The sequence below is a fragment of the Nelusetta ayraudi genome, unplaced genomic scaffold (assembly GCF_046127955.1).
Source record: "Nelusetta ayraudi isolate G7.1 ecotype Tasmania unplaced genomic scaffold, CSIRO-AGI_Nayr_v1 ptg000031l, whole genome shotgun sequence".
Classification (NCBI taxonomy): Eukaryota; Metazoa; Chordata; class Actinopteri; order Tetraodontiformes; family Monacanthidae; genus Nelusetta; species Nelusetta ayraudi.
This window is the reverse complement of record NW_027466081.1, coordinates 1,453,771-1,477,955: the sequence shown is the minus strand read 5'-3', so window position 1 is coordinate 1,477,955 and position 24,185 is coordinate 1,453,771. Positions and strand designations below refer to the sequence as shown.

General features: G+C 42.7%; 1 protein-coding gene across 1 annotated transcript; it reads left to right on the top strand.

The window, feature by feature from the left end:
- Positions 1-377: 377 nt before the first annotated feature.
- Positions 378-22,255, top strand: LOC142891341 (SH3 domain-binding protein 4). Its single transcript, XM_076030800.1, has 5 exons — positions 378-518; positions 8,876-9,103; positions 9,782-12,147; positions 19,751-19,939; positions 20,433-22,255. The coding sequence occupies exons 2-5, from the start codon at positions 8,977-8,979 to the stop codon at positions 20,652-20,654; spliced, it is 2,904 nt and encodes a 967-aa protein (XP_075886915.1). The 5' UTR covers positions 378-518; positions 8,876-8,976; the 3' UTR covers positions 20,655-22,255.
- Positions 22,256-24,185: the final 1,930 nt, after the last annotated feature.

Below are 24,185 nucleotides of genomic sequence, written 5' to 3'. Positions count from 1 at the left end.
TCGTTACTTGTTAAAGTAATTATGATATAATTAACAGTTTTGTCACTGTAAGCCAGTTACATTACTCCGTTACTAAAAAAAAGTAGTTTAATTACAGTAGTGGATTACTTAGTAATCGATTACTTGCGAACACTGAGACCTTTCCCATCCTCCTTCAATTTGCAACCTTCCTTTAGGGTTTTCTACAAAAAACAAAAACAAAATAAATCACGTATGGGCAGGCATTTCCTTAATTGTGCGGTTATTACCTTTTCATCTAATTGGCCAATTTCATTCTGAACCTCAGTAACGGGGTGCATGGTACGCGTGAGTAGTGAAGTGACATCATGTATCCCACCGAGGCCCCGCCCTGTCCCCGTGACAACAGCCGGAGCTGCTGCTGCTTTCCTCCAGGATACCGCGGTGATCCCCGCACGTAGCGCCAGCTGCACAAGTGGACGGAAACTACCGCTTCTCCTCGCCTATTCTTTCCTCCACTTCTTTCGCTAGAACGAAAAAAAAGCCTTACTTCGCGCAAGGTAAGCTACCGTTACGTTGCGGCGTTTGTTTTTAGCCTCTCGGTGATGAAAAACGCGTTATCCTACGCCGTAGAAAAAGTCTTTCGGCTGGAGAAAATGTTTCGCTCCACCTGGGGGGGGAGAGAGAGAGAGAAAAAAATCCAGAATTCCCAACTTTCCATGTCAGGAAATCGGGTTTAAGAAGCAAAAAAATCTTATCCTACCATAGAAGAAGAAACAACGACTGTGAAGCTTCGCCAATTTGGATTCCCGGCCACCCTTTACATACATACACAGACACTGAACGGTTACGCGATATTTTTTGTGTTTTATGTCGTGTCGTCTCTTCGTTTATGCAGCGTTTTAACTCTTCAGAAACACCACAGCAGCGTTTTTAAACCGCGCTGGAGCTCGTTGCTCCGGCTGCTGGGAACGGCGAGTGTCAGTCTTAAGTTTTGAAGCTTTATTCGGAAGGAGACACGCTGCCATGTAACGCTAACGCTGAAATAACGGCAGCGTTACAGGCCGTAACCCACAGGTCCGTGCAGTGGCACAGACAGTCATGTTAATGAACCGGGAGCCTCGAACCAAGTGGCGACGGCAGGGGAACAGTGGTTGCCATGGCGATAAAAACACAACTTCACTGATTTCACTTTGACACGATCACCTTATCATCTCCACGCCAGTGAAGCACACGACACGTCTCCACGCTGCTGGATTATTCACTGCATAATGGAGGCGAGGAGGGAATAAATCAAGGCAAAAACCAACGTGTTAAAAAAAAATAAAAAAAAGTTTGGCGATTTGATCGACCTCGCACTGTTTTGTGCTCTCAGAAAGGCGTCTCCCATGGAATCTGAGTTTTCATGATATTGTTAATTAACTTTTTTTTTTTAAAGACGTTTTAACAAAACCAAAGTCTTTTTGAATTTTTAGACTAACATCTTTTTTTTCCAATTGTTTCTATCTTTGTGCTGCTATTCAGGCATAGAAGTACTTATCTATCTTATTTTAAATATAAAAAAAGACAGTTATTGTGTTGGAAACATTTTATCTTCAACTTCCTATTTCCACAGCTACAAAATCCAAACTCTAGGTCTTGAAAGTTTAATCTAGAAATGTTCAAGTTTGAAAAGATGCAACAAGGGCAAAAAGTATTACAATCTTCCTGCATCAGTGTCACATGACCAATGAAGTATGTGTGTGTGTATGTGTGTGTCTTCACAATCATCAATTGTTACATTCAAAATCAGATTTGATCTTAATCTTAAGCAGTGCTTAAATTTTTTATGTCTCGCTTATCTTAACACATACTTAAGTATAATACTTAGTTATTTGTTCACGTTACATAGATTGTCCAGGCATTTAGTACCATGTAATTATTTTGCACAAGCGTAAAATCAGTGAAGAAGAATACAGTGCTGTTGCACTGACCTGAAAGAGATTTTAACTCCATGATAAACAACAACTCTCAAGTTATTTACAGATTCCAATTCACTTGATTTTGTTTTTACAACCACAATCCTTCATTTATGTCCAATGCAGTTTTTGAGTGACGTAATACGTTTACAGTTTTTTACGTTGAAAGTTGTCAGACATTAGCAGTGAGCAAATATCCATGAAGCTTAATTGAGTGTATGTTGCCCATGATTTATTTATTTTCATATTTTCAACATATAAAAGCAAGTACACTTTTATGTACTTTTATAAAGGGAAGTAATTGCCACGTCAGCACTGAGCCTTGTCACAAGATTACTGTTTGTTGTTCATCTTGGCATAAGGTCCAACAGAAAGGTCCAAGACAAATGTCTCTCCAGTGTACACAACAGCTTTCAGTCTGCCCGTAGTAACCTGCTGTGAGGAACTTATTAAACTGTAAGCTTCCAATGCATCCATATATTGTGAATATGCAATATAGCTTGCGCTCCATCTCGTCTCTGCTGCAAATTGCCGTGTATTTGCAAGTGCGCTTGCTGCAACGAGTGACCGTAATGTAGAAAACCACCACTCAGCCTTGACCTCCGGGTCAACGTGCACTGACCACAGTGGCTGCTGCACGATGGCATCACTTGCAGCTGGTATCTGGCAGCAGGTAGCTGGTACTCCCCGTCCCCGCGGCTCCAGCCTGCAGCTGAGGCTCTGCCATTGTCAGCCGTCTTTGTCAGGGACAGAAGCCGGCGATGATCCCATCATGCTTGAGTCATCTTTGCACTGAGTTTGACGCGACCCCTCCTCCCCACATCCACTGCTATACTGTGCACATATCTTGTCTTCACTTGCAGGGAAGTTGTTTCCCCACGTGGTCAGACATAGAAATGAATATTTTTACATCTGGTTTAGGTTTGAATAAGAACCCAGTCTTAGTGGATATAGACCAGAGGCCAGGCTTGGCACCATTTAAAGGGTGATGGCTGTGAATGAAATGGGATTGTTTTCAGACGGTGTAAAGAAGGGAAGCAGCAACCACCTGCACTTCCTCATAAAGGCTTCAAATGACAGGTGAGGAGGACCTTTGGCTGGTTTTTGTTCCGAAAGGAGAAGTCGTGTCTCCTCCTCCGACTTCCTCTCTTGAATAACGCGTTTAATTTTGAACTCGACATTCCTCACATTCCTTCCCATGTTATCCCTGCAGCCATTTCACGATGGAATGTTTATATAGCGAAGTAAAGGAATGAATGACGGCTGCGATGTCGGTGCACCATGAAAGAAAAGAAATCTCACGTGTCTATATCGGATTCTCCAAAACGAAATCTAACGCAACTGGTCTCTGACTCTACTCAGGATGTGCGAACGTGTGCATTTCCTGGAGGAAAAAAACAAGTCTCTCACTCTTGAAGACTTGGGGACTTTCACAACAATGCATCAAAGGAATCTCTCTCTCTTAGTTTTAAAAATACGGCTTTGCATATTTGTTGCAGATCAGATGTTTGCTTAATCTCATTTCATCCGAAGCGGCTCAGGACTGTTGACAGCTTTTTTTTTTTCTTTTTTTTTGCCGTCTGCTAGGTTCACGGAGCAGTCTCGGCATGTTTGTTTGGGTTCCTACTTAGTGGAAAAGCATTTGAATAGTTTCGACTTCTGTAATGTTGGGCAATTAACTGGTAATTTTCTATTTCATAACCCTCCCTCCCTGTGCAATATTCACTTGTCTAGCAGAACATCTTGCGTATGACTGACTTCCATTGCTTCATCTCTGAAATTTGATTTGATACAGTAGAGAGATGAATAACAAACTCAGTGCAGGAAAACTCTCGGCATAGTTCTGCACGCAGATCTCCAACCTGTAAACTAAAGCTTAAATGATCACAGAATAATTATTATTGGATGTTAAATTATAATTTTCCAATTGTTTTTTATAGTTTTTCTTCTTATAGTGTCGTTAGCTCAATATTGTGGTTACGCTTGTTGTATATGTTGTACATTCATTATTTATAAAATTCTTATTATTACCTGTCTGCAAAGTGACACAGTGATTTGATGTGAATTAATAAGGCCTCCTGAAGTCAGTTGGCAACTACCAGGAGAAGTCGAGGTAAACACAATCACCACAGACATTGCAGAGAGGAGTTGATTCATTAAGTTGTAACTCTTGAAGGTCAGCGATCAGCCGCCATGATGAACGCTGTCGCTGCCCTTAGCTTTAACAGCAGAAATAGCTCGGCGCTCCACCCTTGCCTTTGCCCGGAGACACCGTGGAAGCTGGACTAGCTGTTTTTTTGGATTAGACTTGTTAGTACAGAAATCTGTGAAAACAGCAGCGAATTGTGGCTTCATTTCCATTAAACATGTCGTACATTCAAGCAGATTAAGAAAGACACGAGGCTGCGTACAAACTTTACTGCTGCTGAAGTTGCTTCGAATTCTGCTGTTTCCGTAAATGTATTAGGTCTTATTGAAAGATCTTATTGTTATTGTCTTATCTTATTTTATGCATGATGACTGCTCACTAAAAGATGAGCTGAGACTCTATTGTCTTGATACAGAGATGTTGTGCACGTGACACGCTGCAACACAGCACGCGCAGTCTGCAATGTGGCTCTGCCTGGTTCAAGGACAGTAAATAGTGAAGCTTTGTTCCTGCAGCCCTCAGCAGTAGTCACTCAGTATGGGCCCTTTAAAAAAAATGAACCAGACTACTTGTACACAATCAGCATTTTCAGGTCGCAGTCTTATAAATGTGCAGCACGCAGCTCGGGGATTTTTAAAGTCAGAGCTGTTCTGCCTTTCCTGGTAAAATTCATTTTGATTGAAAGTGGGGGAAAAAAAAGGCATCTAGAATAGTAGGCTTAAGGTGGAGCATGATGGGGCGATATTAGCAAACAGCATGAGGCTGGAGGTACACAGAGACTGGGCAGAGTCAACGGTCACACCACAATGAGGAGGAGCTTGAGAGTGCTTCTCTCTTTTGAACTTAGTTTGGGAACTATTATGAAACCAGTTATGAAAACCCTGACAAAGAAAGTGAACTGTTAATCTGCATATTGTGCCTCTGGTATTGTGCGAACAAGTGCGAATACCTAAATATATTTTTGTTTCTATAGATGCTGTTTGGTTTTGGAAATAGCACCCGAGATGTCTTGGCAGTGATATTCAAGGAAATGGCTCACGTAAATGAATTGAGTTGAACGTTGTCTGTTTTCATGGATTGCCAGTTATGCGAAACATACAAGGAACTGAACCTCCTGTTGACGTTGCTTCCTAAAAGTGACTTTTATTGTCGTTTTCCTCTTTCGAACCAGAATAAACTGCATTGGCCGAGTAATTTGACTGTTTTAGCTGTCTTTGAACCAGAGATGATTAAAACAATTAGTTCGCATTCAAAGACAGATTAAGAAAGTATAACAAACTAAACTCCAATTACAGGCATCTGGCATCTTTTTGTAAACCAAAAAAAAAAAAAAAAAAAAAAATCATATTTATTATTTCTTGTAATTGTTACAAGATGTTAAATGGGCCACAAACATTCTGGCTGACTGGAGCGTTCCCAGTACGAGTATCTATCTACAGTATCTACAGTATCTCGTTTGCGATTACGTGGCGCTTTTCATGTTTTGTGTAAACATAATCGCACAACATTGCCCATGCATTTTGGCCATCACAAACAATAAGACAAAAAAAACCCTCCATCAGCGATTGAGATTACTTAGATTACTTAGATTTTAATTGAGATTACTGGGATTAGTTAGTGTGTATGCACTTATGGTGCTGAACACTGTATTTTTACCAATCCTATAGTAAGTGTAATAATGTATATCACTATTTGTAGTAGTATTTTTTTTTTTTACTAATGTATTCTTGATGTTTACCTTTTCTCCATGATGTCTCAAGATTTCACAAAATGATTTTGCTCGAACTGCTCAGCATGAACTTCCATCTGAGTGGTGTCTTGACAGTTATCAGTTATCCAAGGGATGGTTTAGAAGCCATCACAACACAATCAAGACTCAATCTAAAAGCCTTGATCCCGATGAATAATGCAGACTTTATGGAAAGTAAACCACATTACTGGACTCGGAGCAAACGTGCGAGGCCTCTGAAACCGAACTGCGTGGGATTTAAACCTGGAAAGAGGAGATGGCAGCTTCTCGGCTGCAAGCGAAGGGAGAAATCACGGTGATCTGGGGAGACGGCGAGATTAAAGAGCCCCCCCCCACCCCTGTCCCCTCCCACGCCAGTCGAGGATAACGTCAACCGGTCATTTCCAGGGACGGTAAAAGTTGATGGAAGAGCAGACGTCTCTCGGAGAGGTCGATGCCTTCGCCGTCGCACGTCTGAAAAAATGTTGAACCCAGATTGTCGCTTTGCCGTGAGTAATGACCTGGCGTGGCGATAGACCTTCTATTATTGGGCGAGCTTTTTGTTGTTATGTGTCTAATACAGAACCTCTTTGTGGAGGTGACCTTTGACAAGGTGCATTAGGGGCTGCTTTTCACTATTTGCTTAGATTTGAGTAACGCTTTGCATAATATTTATATTGCGCCTTTCCCATTGTCGACGCCTATCTCTGCTAACGCGCTGAGCTACAAGACTTAGAAGACTGCTCTTAACATGATGAAATTATTACTGGTCATTGATAAGAGTTGATATTGATAGGTAGTGCCAAATAGTGGACAAGTATTAAACACAAGACATTGACATTGATATTTGTCTCATACAGAAAACAACCCTTTAATGTTGTCACCTAAAAATTCGATTGTGTGTCCGACACAACACACTGTTTTCTAATCGAATTAAATCTTTTTAAATAACCAGATCGTCAAATGTAATTTAGCTGTTTTGTTAATTCCGATAAACCCACCTCCCTGTTTACCAAAACATTTACTGTACACACAACTAACAAATTCAAGTGTGAGGGACTTTGTACTGCAGCGCGATAGCATAAAAAAAACATTTGTTTTCACTCCACACCATCCGACAAGTTGTTACATCGCGCTCTCAGGCTCCGGGTTCTTGAGGGCTGTAACAGACGGGAACAATGAAGTGGGAGCTAGCTGTGCTTTGAAGGAAGTGTAGCAGGCGGGGAGAGTCTGCCGAGATCTGGCTGCCTCTCATCACAAAGGCATTTCCTCCTCAACCACTTCCTGCTCAGGAGCACTCATCCTTAGACCCACGGCAGGGACCGAGCCGGCAGCAAGGAGCTGGATTAAGTTTATTGCTTGGCAATCAGAATGCTCTTCTCGCCAGTGGTGGCAATAGTGAAGTACATATGAGCGGGTGGACAGGCTGGTGCAGCGGTTAGCGCTGCCGCCTCACAGAAAGGTGGTGAGCTGGTGCGTTACTGCGCGGAGTTTGCATGTTCTCCCCGTGTCTGCGTGGGTTCTCTTTGTACTCCGACTTCCTCCCGCAGTGCAAAAACATACATGTGAGGTGAACTGCGAACTCTAAATTGTCTGTAGATGCGTGGGAGAATGTGAATGGGCGTATGTTTGTTTGTCTTTCTACGCGGCCCTGCCATGAACTGGCGACTGGTCCAGCGTGCCCCCTGCCTCCGCCCCGTGACAGCTGAGATAGGCTGCAAGCAGACGAGTTAGCGGTAGCGGTAGTCGAGCCGCAGCTCTCCGTTATTTTCGTAATCGATTACTCCATCGGTTACTTCCTGTAATTCAATTCAATCTGTGGCGAACCCTCAGGGCGTTCTAGGCCTTCAGAGAAGGCTTAGACATTTTTTTTTACAATTTAAAATCACAGGACTAAAAATGGAAACTGTAATTTCTCCTAAGCTCCACTTTCACCTGATCCATGTCTCTCGTCATTTGTTGCTCAGAATCGTCCAACTTTTCCCGACCTCAAATATTGTTGCACAGCTATAATTCTATTTATTTTTTTTTTCATTTTTATTTTAGGTGTCAAGCAGCTTAGAAGGGCACATACACTACCAGTCAAAAGTTTGGACTCACCTTCTCATGCTTTTTGTTTTTCTTTGCAACATTTTACACTGTCGATAGACACCCGAGACATCAAATATTTGAGCAAGATATATGTGATTATGCAGTACAGAAAAATAAGTTAAATAACTATATGCTTTTTATGAAAGGTGGCTATTTTGAAAAATTGAAATATAAAACGTGTTTGAGTTGTTTTACACTTTTACGTTTCCGACATAATTCTGATAATGTGTTGATGCATAGTTTTGATGCCTTCGGTGAGAAACTGCAATGTCAATACTCATGACAATGAAATAAAAGTGCAACGCTATGCTATTCTGCTAACTGCAAAATAAAAGTGCGTGGGCTAACTGGCTGGTCAGCAAGAACAGAAGATGTCTGAAAATCTCTCTGCTTCGCTACCACGGCTTCTCCTCTGACCTTCAACAGGAGAAGTTGCTTGGAGTCAACTGTCTCCTTCATACGATCTTTTATAATAAACTAGCAGAGATAGGTTGTAGCTCCTCTTTGGGCCCAAACAACATATAATGACGGTGATCATGTATAACAGATCTGTCTTATTTTAACTTCTTGAGTCTGGCCAGCTCCCCTCTCCTGCTTTGGTCATGCAACAGAGTAGCAGAGTTATTTAGTGTGTCTTAGTCTCTTCCTTCATCTGTAACTTGCCCTGAGTTGTACCTGACGCCCAACTCTGTTCCTGAAAATTGTGGGCCAACAAAGTCAAGGCTTGAATTTGCGTTACTCAGCCAGATGATGCATCCGCAGATAACAGTTATTAGATCAAGCAAACACAGAAGTTAACATGAGGTGGAAATCGCAGCGTTCTGAACTTCAACATAAGGCTATAAATCCAGCTTGTATTATTTAGAACGTGAGCTTATGTGAACATCTGCTTTAGAATGAAGTAGTGAGATGAAATGTTCCTATTGACATATGTTGTAATAGTAATGTATAATGTATAATGTATAATATTTATATATGTTTGCCTTTCAGAAATAATGGGGGGCTGTTGACATCAGGTGAAGCCACGATCAAGAGTCACCCATCGGAGGAGTCTGAATGCACTAGCGGGTGCACAGCAAGCGAGTCCGAACATGGCGTCCCATCGAATCAGAGCCAGCATCACCACCAACAACTCCTCTCTTCCACGCTGCAAATCAGAGGGAACGCTCATTGATCTGAGTGAATCAGTTTCAGAAGCAAGCCTCACTGATGTAAAAGGTATGGTTCAATAGAACCTGGACATGTTGTTTTATGGTATTCACCAATTCAACTTCTTACCTCTATAACAAGCTGACCACATTGTTGGTTTTGTAAAGTTTATTCAACATGAAAGTTCCTTTTATGTTGAGAGAATCCCTTGTTGTAAGGAAGGACTTAAAATTGTTCTTGGAATAAATGTTGCAGGAGCAAAACGTTTCCAAGACCGGCTGCTTTGTGCCATTTCTAACTCTTACACCTGCACATCTACCATTGGTCATCTACATATTTTAAGAAAGGTGGGAATTCAACTTTAAGAAATGTCCAGTTGAAATTGGAAATACAAACAAGGAGTAGAGCATTAAAGCAAGTCGTCCAATGACTGAAGGGTCGGCTTTTTCGAATACTGGGTGAAGATGTCTGCATGTCCACAAGACACTGATTTTGAATTGTTCCCAATGGGCCTGGCAGTGCGTTGCATTGCTGACACCCACTGGTGTTTTAATATGCGTGTCAGTGGGGGAATGTGCAGCGCTCTGTGAAGGTGTAGAAAAGCGCTGTAAGTGCAGTCCACTTTTTGATCACAGCATACATTTATTGGATAATTCCAAAGCATACAGTAAATCTGATACAAAAGCTACTACTGAGAAATGGAATGATGCTAAGCCGTTTTTTTTTTTCCACTTGTGCTTTTTACAGTGCCTTCTCCTAGTGCCTTGCGGCTAGATGCCACTGCCTCCTTTGGTACTGCCAGGGAAGTCATTGCCATTAAAGACTACTGTCCATCTAGCTTCAGGACCTTAAAGTTCTCAAAAGGAGATCTCCTCTATGTGTTGGACTCGTCAGGAGGAGAGTGGTGGTATGCCCACAACAACACAGAGATGGGTTACATACCTGCAGCCTATGTACAGCCCGTCAATTACAGGGACTCATCCTTCAGTGACAGTGGGATGATAGATACTGTGGAAGAAGCGAGTGAGGAGGCGGCGAAGGAAATTGATCTTCTTGAAGAGTGGACTGGAGTAATTCTCAAAACAACCACTTGCCAGAATGGAAATCCTTTTGTGGGAACACGAACGTCAACAAACCCTTTCCTAAACGGGAGTTCTCAGGGCCCACTGGATCAGAACAGTAATGAGAAACCAGTTGACCTCCTTTTGTTTGATACATTGGCTCCATCAGAGGCCCGGTCCGCCAAGAACACCACCAACATGAATGGCAGTCATGGCAGTGGATTTTTTAACTTGGACACTACCACTCCCACCGAAGGAATTGGACAAACGTTTTGCCGGGACAATCCGTTTTTAAGAAGCAAACGGTCCTACAGTTTGTCTGAGCTGTCCACCCTGCAGGCTCAGAATGACGCCACACCATCTTCCGCCAATTTCTTCAGGGGCCTCAAAGCGCCGGTGCCAGAACAGTTTCAAAGCAGGGAAGATTTCCGGACAGCGTGGCTGAACCATCGCAAGCTAACCAGATCCTGCCATGACCTAGACTCACTGGGTCAGAATCCAGGTTGGGGCCAAACGCAGCCAGTGGAAACTAGTATTGTCTGTCGATTGGACGGCTCTGGAGGGGCTGTCCAGCTTCCAGATACCAGCATAAGCATTCATATACCGGAAGGCCACGTGGCGGCAGGGGACACCCAACAGATTTCCATTAAAGCGCTGCTTGATCCTCCACTGGAGCTTAACAATGACCGCTGCACAACCGTTAGCCCTGTGGTTGAGATTAAACTCAGCAACATGGAGACAAAAACAACGATAACGCTGGAGATGAAAGTGTCTGTTGTGGTAAAAATGGAGAGCAGAAAAAGCACAAAGATATTGTGTGTCAGAAGCGACTGTAAAGAAGGACCTTACACTCCCATCCCTCATGCTTACCTGTATGGGGACACAGTTCAAGTGTGCCTGGATAATCTAGAGCCTTGTATGTACGTGTGTATTGTGGCTCAGTCTCAGTCTTTATTGACCGGTTCAACAGTTTGGGAACATATCGTCAAAAAGATTACCTTAGGAGTGTATGGCCCCAAACATATTCACCCATCCTTCAAGACAGTCGTTGCCATGTTTGGCCACGATTGTGTCCCCAAGACATTACTGGTAAATGAGTTTGGCAAACAGGTGCATGCTGCACCATCAGTAGTGCTGCAACTCTGGGGTAAACACCATTTTGTTCTATCCAAACCCCAGGATCTCCGCGTTGGAGTGTACTCCAACATGGCCAACTATGAGGTGAAGTCCAGCGAACAGGCTGAAGTTATCCGGGGTTTCCAGATAAAACTCGGAAAGGTCAGCAGGATCCTGTATGTCATCGCCTTACGCAACTCCGAAGATCTGTCTGATTTTACCCTTCGGATCCAGGTCAAGGATGACCAAGACTGCATACTGGCTCAATTTTGTGTCCAAACACCAACTCCGCCACCCAAAGCGGGCCCCAAGACATCCATGCAGAGACGCTTCCTAAAAAAGAAGGAAGTGGGGAAGATCGTCCTCTCGCCTCTCGCCATTGTCACCAAGTACCCTATTTTTCAGGACAGGCAAATAAAAAATTTGAAGTTTGGAAAATTAATCAAAACTGTCATCCGACAAACAAAAAATCAGTACTTGCTGGAGTACAAAAAAGGAGACTTTGTCGCTCTGTTGAGTGAAGAGAAGATCAGGCTGAAGGGCCAGCTATGGACTAAAGAGTGGTACATTGGATATTACCAGGGCAAAATGGGATTCGTTCATGTCAAGAATGTGCTGGTGGTTGGCAAAGTGAAGCCTATTTACTTCACCGGGCCCGACCTTATGACTTCATCGTTGCTGGAACAGATCCTGAAGCCCAGCAAATTCCTCACGTACATCTATGCCTCCGTAAGAACTATACTGATGGAGAACATTGGCAACTGGCGAGCGTTTTCCGACGCCCTGGGATACGTCAACCTGCCCCTCACCCATTTTTGCCGCACGGAGTTGGACAGCGAACCGGAGCGAGTTGCATCCGTGCTGGAGAAGTTGAAGGAGGACTGCAACAACGCGGAGAGCAAAGAGCGGAAGTCCTTTCAAAAAGAACTCCTCATGGTATGTTACAATCTTCTGCAACATTACGCTACTATTTTCTTTCCAGCGAGACGGCTGTAACAAGAAGAGAGTGGCCAGAGAGGCAGGTCTTCATAGGCCGTATTGTTTGCTTACTATTTCTTTTATTATCGTTATGTATGTTGCCTAGCCCCGATGCCATTAGTAGCATCGTTTCCAGTGGAGTGGAAGGTGGAAGTTGTTTTGTACTTGTGCTGCATGGTTTCTTCTTTATTCATTCCCCTTCTGTTCTTCCTCTTTAAATTGCATAAGCATGACGACACTTCGACCAACCTCAGACCAATCATATTTCATGATTGCGTGTGTGTGTGTTTGTGTGTGTGTGTGTGCGTGTGTGTGTGTGTGTGTGAACCGCAATGTTTTGGGAGTGCTGTTGTTGCCTATTGGGCTGTAGAGTCTTTGGAGATGTTGGATGATCTGCCAGGCTTTGGTTTAAGTTTTTGTGTACATCGGGGATACATGCTGATTTTCGATTTGAAATTAAATGAGATGTAGGGACATCAAATAAAATAAAATCACATCGTGTTGCAAAAAGATATTTTACGGACAATTATTTTAGCAAAACCTAAGACTGTGAAATCCCAAAGGATTTACAAAGAGAATGAAAATGTACTGAACACTGTAATGTTTAAAATAAAGAATTGATAATGTACCTTTGAGTATATGTAGTGTAAACACATCCATAATGTACATTTGGGAAAGATTTTTCAATCCATAGTTCCACAGCTTTAAATCCGTTTCTCCTTCAGTCTCTTTGAGTTTCTCAAAAAAAAAAGTTGCGTTATTGGAAGAAAAAAAAAAAAAAAGACAAACTAGGGCAACACATTGGTTCAGTGGCCAGGCCTGTGTGCAGTTTGTTCTGGTGTAGTTGTGTGTGTATGTGTGTGAGTGTGTGCGCGCATGTGAATGGTTGTTGGTCTTTCAATGTGGTCCTGCGATTGACTCGCACGTGCTGCTTTCGCAGGAGAACGCAGGTGTAGAAGGTGGATGGATGGATTTTGGCAAACCCTTTCAGAATAATGCTCCATTTGAATGTTCAACATTTTAGTATTTTATTTAAGCAATTCAAGTATGTTCAAAGCCCAATAAATACACACTCCTTTTAGACTGTGCAACCGTGTTTGCACATTCTCTTACTTGTAGTCAGAGGTCACAGACATATTACCACCAAAGTAACACAGAGCCGGGCCACTGTAATTTAAGCAAGGATGTAAATACTAGTTAAAGCCATTTATAGACGGAGACGCTGCCGTATGGAAAAGAACATAATAAAAGGTGGTGGCTGAAAATAAACCCTTTGATGGTGTATTGTGCTGGACATTTATAAAGAAGGGCCTGTTTTTGTGTTTTTTCACTCAGGATAAAACTAACATTGTGGGGACAATTGAAATAACTGAACAAAGACAAACAAAGAAATCATAAACAATTTGTGTCCCTGAAGTTCAATTTTGTGAACGTATGAAAAGTATTTTATTTTTTCCCTCAACGTAAAAGCAAGCATGAAGCGGATTAGACTAAGTCAGCATCCGTCACTCTTTTTCCACAAAGGAAAAGCTGTTATTTGCTTGTGGGTCGAGACATACACCAGTTTAAATGAGAGAGAGAACCAAATCAAAAGCACGGAATTATTTTTGGTAGTCCGTCTGCTTTGTGATTTGCTTACGGACTAAACTTCACCACCCCGGGACGTTTGACTTTGATGATTGATGGCCAAGTAAATTAACAAATATGTACGTGTACATGTCTTCAAACGTGTACAATGTATAGTGTTGCTGTCAAATCTGAAGGGTCCAAACAGCCTTGAAGGCCTTATCTCTTCCAACTCTGTTCAACGATCTTCTGTCAGCAACTCTTCTCAATGGGGCTGTGTACAGCTGTGCATTGTGCTGCGAGTCCCACTGCCAAGTAGATAACGGCGTGGACTAATATGTCCGCTGTGTTCCGACTTTAGACTTTAGATCTACGTGGATCTTGGAACATTCCAAAACGGATGCAGTTTGGCATGCCGCTCAGGCTCCTAATCCGGAGCCTCAAAGCCAAAAGGAGCACGTCTTTATTTTTAAACTATTGCGGAAATATTGCGCTCAAAAGACAACATTGATAACGCGGTATTCCAGAGATTGCAAAGCCGTGTCTTTCAGACGCTGTTAAACATAAGCCAGGCTGCAAGGCTGTGTGAACACAGGCAGCTGCGGTTTCAGTTTTGCTCATGACTTAGTTTCATCCTTTGATTTTCTTTTTTTTTTTCATGTCTTTCTGCATGCTTTACTTGTGCTGACTGACCATTTTGGTAATGGGAAAAAAAACACATGCTAAATAATAGTTTACTTTTACAGCATTAAAACTGATGATCATCTTTTAAGTGGCAGTCGGTGTATTTAAAACCAGCTTGTGAGGCCAATCTTTGCTAGCAGTTAGCTTTTCCACCTGCTGGCCTATGTAGAGCTTTACCATGTTGCACTACATTCATTCATTAACACAAGCCTACCTGTCAGGGCAGCGTTGTGATGTGTGTCCTCCCCATTCAACGTGGGAGAGCGGTATAAATTCTGTGTATGCATGTCGCAACGGGAAACGAGAAATAAAGAGCAAACATTTTGTCGTTGCTTTTTGCTTTAGCTGCATAATATAAAATCATCAATCGCCAGTACACGGGACTGCTGAGTGCGATTGGACAATGTAGTCGTGAAAGCAGGTTCGCTTCAGTTGGTTTGGATAACGCAAACTGAGTGAGAACACGCATCTTGCTTGTTTGTAGCACGGCTGTATTGTCAGTGGACGCTGGAAACGCTGTCTGTCTCGGATCTCAGGGCTGCAGCTGTTTCCTGCCTCATTGTTCACAAATTAAACAGATACTCCATTTATGGACTTGTAGGCGCCTACAGCCAATACAACTTCCATGTCCTACCCGCTATGGTCTGTGACCCGCACCCGCGTTGCACATGCAACCATTATCAATCAGCATTGAGAAAAACAAACACCTATGCTGCTGCATCTTTAATGTCATTAACCGACATCAACGTAATTTCAAGGCACGCGCGCGCACACACACACACACACACACACACACACACACACAGACTTTACTCTGCTTTAGATAAGCTAACAATGGGCACAGGATTTCCAAATTTCCATTCCACATTCTTTTAGGTAAAAAGGTAAATAGAAATCAGACAAAGGAATTATTAATCATTCAAATCACTATTTATTTGAAAACATTCGGCTATTGTCAAATTGACAGCAGCTAGCGTGAGACTGCTATTTTTTTTTTTTTTACGTGTGGGCTAATACTTTAAACCATGTCAGACAGCCGTCAGTGAAGTCTGAAGCCGTGGTAGATACCCGTAATTACAAGGCAAATGGGAAGAGCAGCAAAAGTGCCGCAGACAAGAGTGTCAGAAGGGATCATGTCGGCCAAAGCAGCTAAGGGAAGAGTTTAGGTAACCAGTGAAATCCTACTGTTAGGCCGAACAACTGGCCTAAAGGTAGGATAAAGCGCACAGCGTGTACATTTGGGATGACCCTGGGACAGTTATGCAATGGTGGCTCTTTAAAAGAAAACTGTAATAAGTTGCAATAAGCTGTCTGGAATATAACTGGACACTAAACAACTGTCTGGTACAATACAAAATAAAGGGCTTCGGAATCACTTCTGCTCATCAGTATTGTGCTAGAGAAGGGTGATCTGCTTTAGATCTGCAAGCTGCAACACTTGAACAACGAGGTGCTCCATACCGCTCTGCATTGGTTAGGAGGTCGTTGGCACGCACGCTCTTTTCAAGTGTGAAGTCCTTAGCGCTGCCGTTGAAGCAACGTGAGGGTCTCCTTTCCATATTCATGAGAAAGCATCTAAAAAATGCTCAAAGCCGAGATTTGCAGGGGATTGGGCGGTAGGCTGTGGAAAATAACAGGATCAAGTTAGAGTTTAAACAGCGCAGTGTAGCGCAACATTACACTTTTATTGGTCACCCTGTAGCGTGTGGTTTCAGTCGACGAGACAGCGAGATAGCTTTTTTTTTTTTTTTTTTTTTTTTTTTTTTCTTAAAAACAACCAGAAAAAACACATCACACAGGTCTTGTTAAAGATTTCTTTCGCATTTTTATTTATTTATTTATCTTGTATTTTACCAGCCAGTCAGGTGCTAAATAAACAAGCTACGTACAATTGATTTGAAACAGTCACTGAATCAACTATGTTAACATTACCAATATTAATAATGAAGCAAATAATAAATAAGATAGGACAGAGACGCAGACAAGACCAAAATTAGAGAACAGAGTATATGTATATATATATATATATATATATATATATATATGTATGTAATGTGAATGGGGGGTAATAATAATACATATAACAATAACATGTGCAGCGGTTGACTTTCAATCAACAATAGGCTTCAGATCTGACAGTTTGCAGAGTGTTCTGATCATGCGCTGCAGCTTCACTGCAGCGGGTCCAAAAATAAATGTGGACTTTGGGTTAAGATGGAGAACTTTGGCAGACTGCAAGCTGTAATCACTGTTTACAGGGCGCAGTACGGAGGAGAGGTATAACGACACTTTACAAGTATGCACTTGTAGAGGAACTGAATTCAGTTGTGCAAGCATCTAGTATGAAGTCTGGTGGTGAGTTCTGAAGGGAGCGCCAGTGGCACAATCTGCAAGCGCACTGGGATCGCTGAGTTTGCACACGTGATTCTTGAGATGATATTGCTGCAGCCAGATATGCGTAGGAAGGCTATTGTGATTAGGGTATGGCTTTGACTATTCTGAAGGAAGACAGAAATGAGTCGTGAAACAGGGGGGTGAATCAAATCACATTCAAGGTATTTGTGAATGGTGACAAATTGTGATTCTATCCCATCAAAGCATGAGCTGGTAAGAAAAAGAGTGATCTTTGACTACAGTGCTGAGGTGAATGTAAATGAGATTTGAACAGCATTATGCCCAAGATGGAGCTTTGAGGAACTCCCTTGCTAACCTTCCTGTCGTGTTCGGGTCAAATCTGACCGATTTACAACTTAAAACACTCATAAATATTGTGTTGTACATCTGATTGCCTCAAGGCCTAATGGTATCCTCCACACTATGCACTTGAACATATAAAATTGATTATGACCTCTTTCATTGAATTTTGAGTGTTTTAATCGACCTTGTTACACCTGTGGTGTTCCCGGTAATAAGAGACCGCCATAGGAAATGAATGGGAATCCAGATTATATTCATCCATCAGACAGAAAACATCCCCATACACACCACCCCAACTCACTCACTCACACACACATTTCAGACTGAACACATCTCTTTCCCGCGCTTATGTGCCGACCCTCCCACGTGAACCAAATTCCAGATGAGACAATGAATCATATCTTATCGTTCATTCAACATCCGTACCTGCTTCTTCCCAAGCTTGGGGTCACGGGGGTCTGCTGGAGCCTTTCCCAGCTGTCTTAGGGCGAGGGCAGGGTGACACCCTGGACAAGTCGCCAGTTCATCGCAGGGCCACATAGAGACAAACAACCATTCACACTCACATGCAGACCTACGGACAATTTAGAGTGTTCAATTGACCTCACATGCATGTTTTTGGAGTGTGGGAGGAAGCAAGAGAACCTGGAGAGAACCCACGCAGACACAGGGAGAACATGCAAACTCCACACAGAAAGGCCCCAGGCCGGAGCTAACCACTGTGCCACCGTGTCGTATCTTATCATCAAATCTTCTTATCATATCTTCACACAGACTAGACAAGTGTCTGTTATGTGAACCCATCCACCATACACCCGCAAGCGACTGACAGCCTTGCTTTGGTGACTCCTCTTCTTCAATGTCGCCCGCACATTCCCCGCACATCAGCCTCTGCCAGTCTGGTTAGGAGTGTGCAAGCCCCAGCCGCTGCCCCGGCTGCTCTCCCCCAACAAGGACATGGGCAGAGAAGGAAGCGCTGTGAGCTCTGTGCCACTAGAGACAACAAAACAAGACTGAGATGCTGCAAATGTGACGCCTATGTTTGCAAGGCCCACTCTGACCTGAGTGTCACATGCCACTCATGTACACACACACACACACACACACGCACAACTTTATGGTCTTTGGTTTTCCATTTATGTTACATTACATGTTCATTTTGTAATACATTTTCAGTGCCTGTATGTATTTTTACTGCAGTTATTTTATGTATAATTCTATAAATTCATGTTAAACACTACTTTGAGACATTGTTCACAGCTAAAGAATGTTGGATAAAAATTTGGTGGTGAAAAATGGTTTTTGTGCTAATTTAAGAGCAGTTAAAACAGACCGGTCAATTTTGACCAGGAACACTAAAGTAAGGGGCGGGAGGTGAACACGACCGGAGGGCTAATAGTAAGCTCATCAGGCGAGACGTGTTTGTCTTCACTTGCTGGATCCCGTCAGGTTGCACTCACACTGGGGCCAGTCGTTCCATACCACGCTGAAGGACGAATGTCTCCCTCTCTTCTCCCCTGCTGCACTCACGCTATCCCAACCCAACCGTGCTGAAGAAGCGCGTTAGCCTGCACTACGTAAAGCATCACGTTTAATGCTGGCATACCCACCCATCCATCAATCTTCTACCGCTTTACCCGGAGTTGGGTTGCAGGGGGCAACAATCTCAGCAGAGATGTCCAGACTTCCCTGGCCCCAGTCACCTCCTCAAGCTCATCCGGCGGGACCCCGAGGCGTTCCCAGTCAATCAATAAACCATTATTTTTAGATAGACAGCGCTTCAAAGTGCTTTCACAGTCAAAGTAAAATCAACGCGCTGCTGAAGCAGTTCATACGTGGATGCAGGAGTGAGATGGAGTACAACTCAGAAAACATGGCATACTCTAATCACTATGTTGGGTTCTTTGCATTATTTGTCAAAATAGTTGTGCTGCACTCTGCTTCAGGTGTTGTGTCCATGAACGTGCTTGTGCTCATGCATGAACCGTACTGAGTTGAAGCGCGCGGCCAAATCATACCTTGCTTAAGGTATGATTTGGGCCTACGTCGATGAGCATGTGCACTTGGAGGTTAATACCACTGAGCCAAAGTCAAATCTAAAAAGGCAGTAAAATAAAACTACTCATTGTGTAACACAACAGCATTGTTGTCAAGGGTGGCTGTGTGACGCAGCTCAGGCCTTTTTGAAACCCAGATTGGATACCAGAGAGGACATTGTTTGAAACAAGGAAGTGGAACAATCACTCAGGATTTCGGCCAAGAAGGAGCAAAAGGGAAATTGGGGTCAGAACTGGTGTCACCCTTAAGAGAGGGATTTATCAGCGCGGATTTCCAGCCTGGATGGACAATTGGCAGCTTGAGAGAGAGATTGCATACGTACGTGATAGGGAAGCAGTGACACTTGCACCTGCTGAACTGTGGCAGCATGTTTGAATCACCTCGTCGAGTTCCTCCAGAATTCAAGCTCAACAGCGGAAGAAGGGAAGAGTGGTGATGCAAGTGTGTCAAATGAGCATAAAAAGACGTATCTGGACCTCAAAGTAGAATTTACAAGGCTGCTACCTACCGTCAGCACTCTCTGTAGTCTAAGTTGCCCTTGCGTCCTCTTTTGCAGGCTCTGTTGAAGATGGATTGTCAGGGTCTCGTGGCCAGACTGGTCATGGACTTTGTTCTTCTGACTACGGCTGTGGAAGTTGCGGGACGATGGAGGGAACTCGCTGAGAGGCTCACCAAGGTTTCACGCTTGCAGATGGACGCTTATGAGGCGCCACATCGCGACAAGAATGGCATGGTGGATAGTGAGGTAAGTGCTGCTCTCCGATATGTATCGGTATGAGAGAAGTCAAAGAGAGGCGTAAAAAAATTTTTTCAACTCAGTCGTCCCAAATTACTGACTCATACCATTTCAAGTAAAACAAAGACTTGGGACTCTTGGCTACATGTTCATATATACGGAGCCAAGACCCTCAAGTCTTTGGTTTCATAGACATTACCCAGGTGGTTTGACAATGTTTATGGTTGGAACTAGGACGGTGTTTGATTGTCTTTGAACCTTCAGCTGTCATCGTCGCTTGTTTCAAGAATTTCGCTTCTCGCATCACAATACCATTGTCTGTCTTAACCATAAAAATACTGATTCACCGGTTTATGGTGTCAAATCAGAAGAAGAATTAACCTGCTGCGCTGTTGGGGATTGCTCATGGGCCAGAGACAAAGTCTGCTGGTCAGCGTCGAGGTGGATAATTGCCGTTGAGCATTGTGGGATGTTAATTGTCCGTGTCTCTATCTGCCCACAGGCCATGTGGAAGCCGGCGTACGACTTTCTGGTGACGTGGGCGGCTCAGATTGGGGACAGTTACAGAGATGTGATCCAGGAGCTACATTTGGGTTTGGACAAGATGAAGAACCCAATAACCAAACGATGGAAGCACCTGACTGGTACCCTGATCCTGGTGAACTGCTTGGACGCCCTGCGGAGCTCTGCCTTCAGCCCCGCTCAGGATGACTGTGTTATCTAGACTCTCCCCCATGTTTTTGCTGTTACTCCTGCCAGAATAGCCCTGCGTTAGTTCAAGTCGCTCTTCCAAAGCACAAGCTGTCCGCTTAAAATACTGCATATGAGCTGTTTACTCCCTCTCAGCTGCCGTTTTTTAAGTTTGTGTTTTGTTTGCGCAACTCTGCCTTCAGCAGCAAAACTGCCCCTCCAACAGCGTGACTACAAGCCAAATCGCATATTGTTCTCTGGCGCACAAAGTATTCTCAAGGACTCTTTAAATAGATCCTGTCTTGCATAGTTATGTATTTTTGTACTCTTATTATGCCACAGCATTTTGTAACACAACACTTAAAAATCCTTTGGTTAGAAACTGTGGTATGAACACTATAAGACACTTTTTTTTTAAGAGTAGGACCCTCTTGTTATCTTAGCCTTTTTAAATGTGTGTCAAAGCTGTTCTATTTATTCCCGCATTAAAAAAAAAAAAAGTGTTTTCCTTCTACAGGTCCCCACCAGACACACCAAATTTCTTTTGTCAGTTTGTTTATTTTTTTAAGACATGTAACTGAAGAATGATCTAATTTATGAGGCTTTAATTTAGCTGTATGTGCCAAAATATATTATTAGTTTGCTGAATTCAGGAAAAAAAAAAAAATAAAAGTTTATCACAGATAAGTTACAATTCCAGCCCCCAAAAAAATTCTCAAATTGAGTTGTTTGGTCTATTGAATTTGTTGATTTCAGACTGTCTGAGGACGCCTTTTTATCCATATAGTCTTAAAGCAGGTGCAAATGTGACCATGTGATATGAGTAGATGGTGTAGAAAAGTTTAGTAAGCATACTTAAAGCTGATGCTATGGTTCACTAAGCAATGACTGTGGGCCAGATCCACAAAGAATGGAGCGCAGTGGTCAATTATGCTTTGGCTCCCTGATCGGCGACACTTAAGCGTCCTATCCACAGAGGGTTTTGCCATAATGATATGCAAGCACGCCCAGAAATACGGCACCTGAAAAGCCAGGAGCACAAATTACATTCTGGTAACCTGGCTGCAATTTGCGCCCCTTTGGATCATTTGATAGGAATATGGGTGCGGTCGGTTGTGTTATGATCCGGGCAACTTGTGCCTTTGTAGAATTTCCGTTTCTTTGATTTCAAAAAGGAAAACTCTGCTCCAATGCATGTGCTCCTGTGCATACGACGCCTCCGTCTTAGCATGACTGCTGTCAGTCTTGTATATTATATATTTGACAGTTACCACCAGAGTGTGATTTGTGTGGCTGCGATGCATTTCTCGGTCCTACTTGTGTTTCAATTGAAATTTCCATACCCTTGCCACAAATAACTATTTTTACAACCATTTGTCTGTTATTGTCTTCGTAGCATTTGTTGTTATTTACTTAATTACCTTATTCATCACCCCTGGTGTGATGACCCAATCCCTGTTGAGACCACTGTTGTTTAAACTGGCTGTCAAAGCTTTATGTTGGGTTATGTCTCAGTGCTGTTTTGTTTGTTCAAGTGTAGTAACACACCAAGTGGTGTCTTAACATTTTCTTGTGAATGCATCATTTTGCTAAAAGCGAATAAAAAAAAATGTATATACTGTATATACTTGAGAATGTGGCTGCTCTTTCTGCAGTGCATTGTGATGTTTGTTTGTTTTTTTCAAATCAAGCCAACCAAGTCATTCATTCTAAACCTAAATTACCAAGACTGTCTAATCAAATAAAGATGGAATGCTGTAGAAACATGCAGGGCTTCTGTATGCTGCAAACACAACTTAGTATGTAACACAGAATTATTTCCACCACCATTTGAAGCGTAATTCACTTCAAGCACTGTAAATGTAGGGAACACATGGTCATCACTGTCTCGTGACTATCAACCTGTAATTAGTCACACTGAGAGGGAGAGTGCACAAACAGATCCCCATGCAGGTGCAGATGATATCAATCAGTCAAGCACTCTGGAGCAGTGACACACCCACACACACGCACACACAGAGACACACCTACGCACAGACACCAACTACACAATGACAAGAGGAGAAAACACATTCTTGCTACTACATTTCGGCCCCTAATTATTACACTATAATAATTACAAAATAACAATCGCAGCACACGGCGTCCAATGCAAAAAATACTTGCAGAAGAAATGAAAGAAAGAAACCGTTTTAGATCTTCTCAGATTTTTTTTCGTTACAAATGTGTCAAGAGTTCATTTTCAATGTCCTTGAATAAGCAGGTTCTCCGGAATATCTTCAAGTGTCTTTAGGCTTGAGGCCAGGGCCTCTAGGTCGTTAGGATCTGTGAATGCCTGCTATTGAGATTAGCTTCAATTTCACACACAGTGTGAAGACGTCATCATCCAGAGTTTGTACTCTTGAGTGAATCAAGTCTTGTTACGACAAGACAGTTAAACGTTCCCGCTCGTATTATTTCTACCTCAGTCCGCCATTGGGCTCTTTGCTCACGGTGCGCTCTGCCGCTTCTGAGCCAGCTTGCTGTGAGGGGCAGTCCGTCGTCCGTGAGTTGTCGGAAGAGACGGACAAGCATCTCATTTCAACAGAGAAGGAGGCGGTCTTGTCTTTGGCAAATAATGGAAGTTAACGGGTTTTCGTCATGTCTTTCACCTTACCAAATGAGTTTGACATACCTCCATTTTTCGTTTTTGTCTTAGCTCCTATTTCCTATTTTATTTTTTTAATCAATCTTTATTATTTTTTTTTATTATTTATTTAGGTGCAATCCACTTTTTTTTTTTTTATGTCCTTATACTCAGATGGCACTGAGACAAGACACTCAAGGCACTTTCCACGATGATGAGGTCCAGCACAAACACTTGTAGCCTACTGCTCCCAATGAGAGCAAGCATTGAGGCGACATTAGCAGAAATTGTCTTATTAAAAAGGCCCAAAACTTGAGCAGACCATGCGTCTCAATTGAAGAGTGGGAAGTCAGCAACAATTGTAGCTGCTGTGCAGCAATGGTTGGGCTAAGTAAAGCAATTCTGAGCAAGAGCAGAAAATGGTACAGATGACAAGAATTTCTCAATTCATTTAGCAGGTTGTTTTTTTCCCTTCATTTGAGGAAGAGCCACAGAAGGCAAACGTGGACGTGGTAAATCAACATGGTTAATGACAAGCACCAAAGACATCTCTTTGGATATATTGTGCCTGGATGTATTGCAAAGTAGAGTTGTGTGTTGTTCTGTGGGCGCCGTCGTCCTTGAGCTCTCACATGAAGCTGGAATTTGATTCTGTTCGCCTGCTCCAGCTGTAATTAATTCTACTTCTTTTGGCTCCTTTTTTTTTTTATCCTCTTTTAATCTATTTAATTAATTAAGGCCATCTGCTTCATAAAAAGAATGAGAAGAGGCAGAATAGGAATAAGAAAAGTGTTTAAAAAAGAGAGAATGAGGAAAGGAAGACATAGCATTTGAAGTTTTTTCACAGAAGGAAATGTCTTCTAATGAGGGGATTTTATGTTAATTTGGTGCCAAAAAAAATAAGAGATGAGAAAAAAGCACATGCTTGATGCTTGTTTT

Excerpts from the sequence above, each read along its gene's own strand:
- LOC142891341 (XM_076030800.1), top strand. The coding sequence starts at position 8,977 with ATGGCGTCCCATCGAATCAGAGCCAGCATCACCACCAACAACTCCTCT. Across the intron at positions 9,104-9,781 it reads AAGCCTCACTGATGTAAAAG|TGCCTTCTCCTAGTGCCTTG; the intron begins GTATGGTTCAAT and ends TGCTTTTTACAG. Across the intron at positions 12,148-19,750 it reads TTCAAAAAGAACTCCTCATG|GCTCTGTTGAAGATGGATTG; the intron begins GTATGTTACAAT and ends CCTCTTTTGCAG.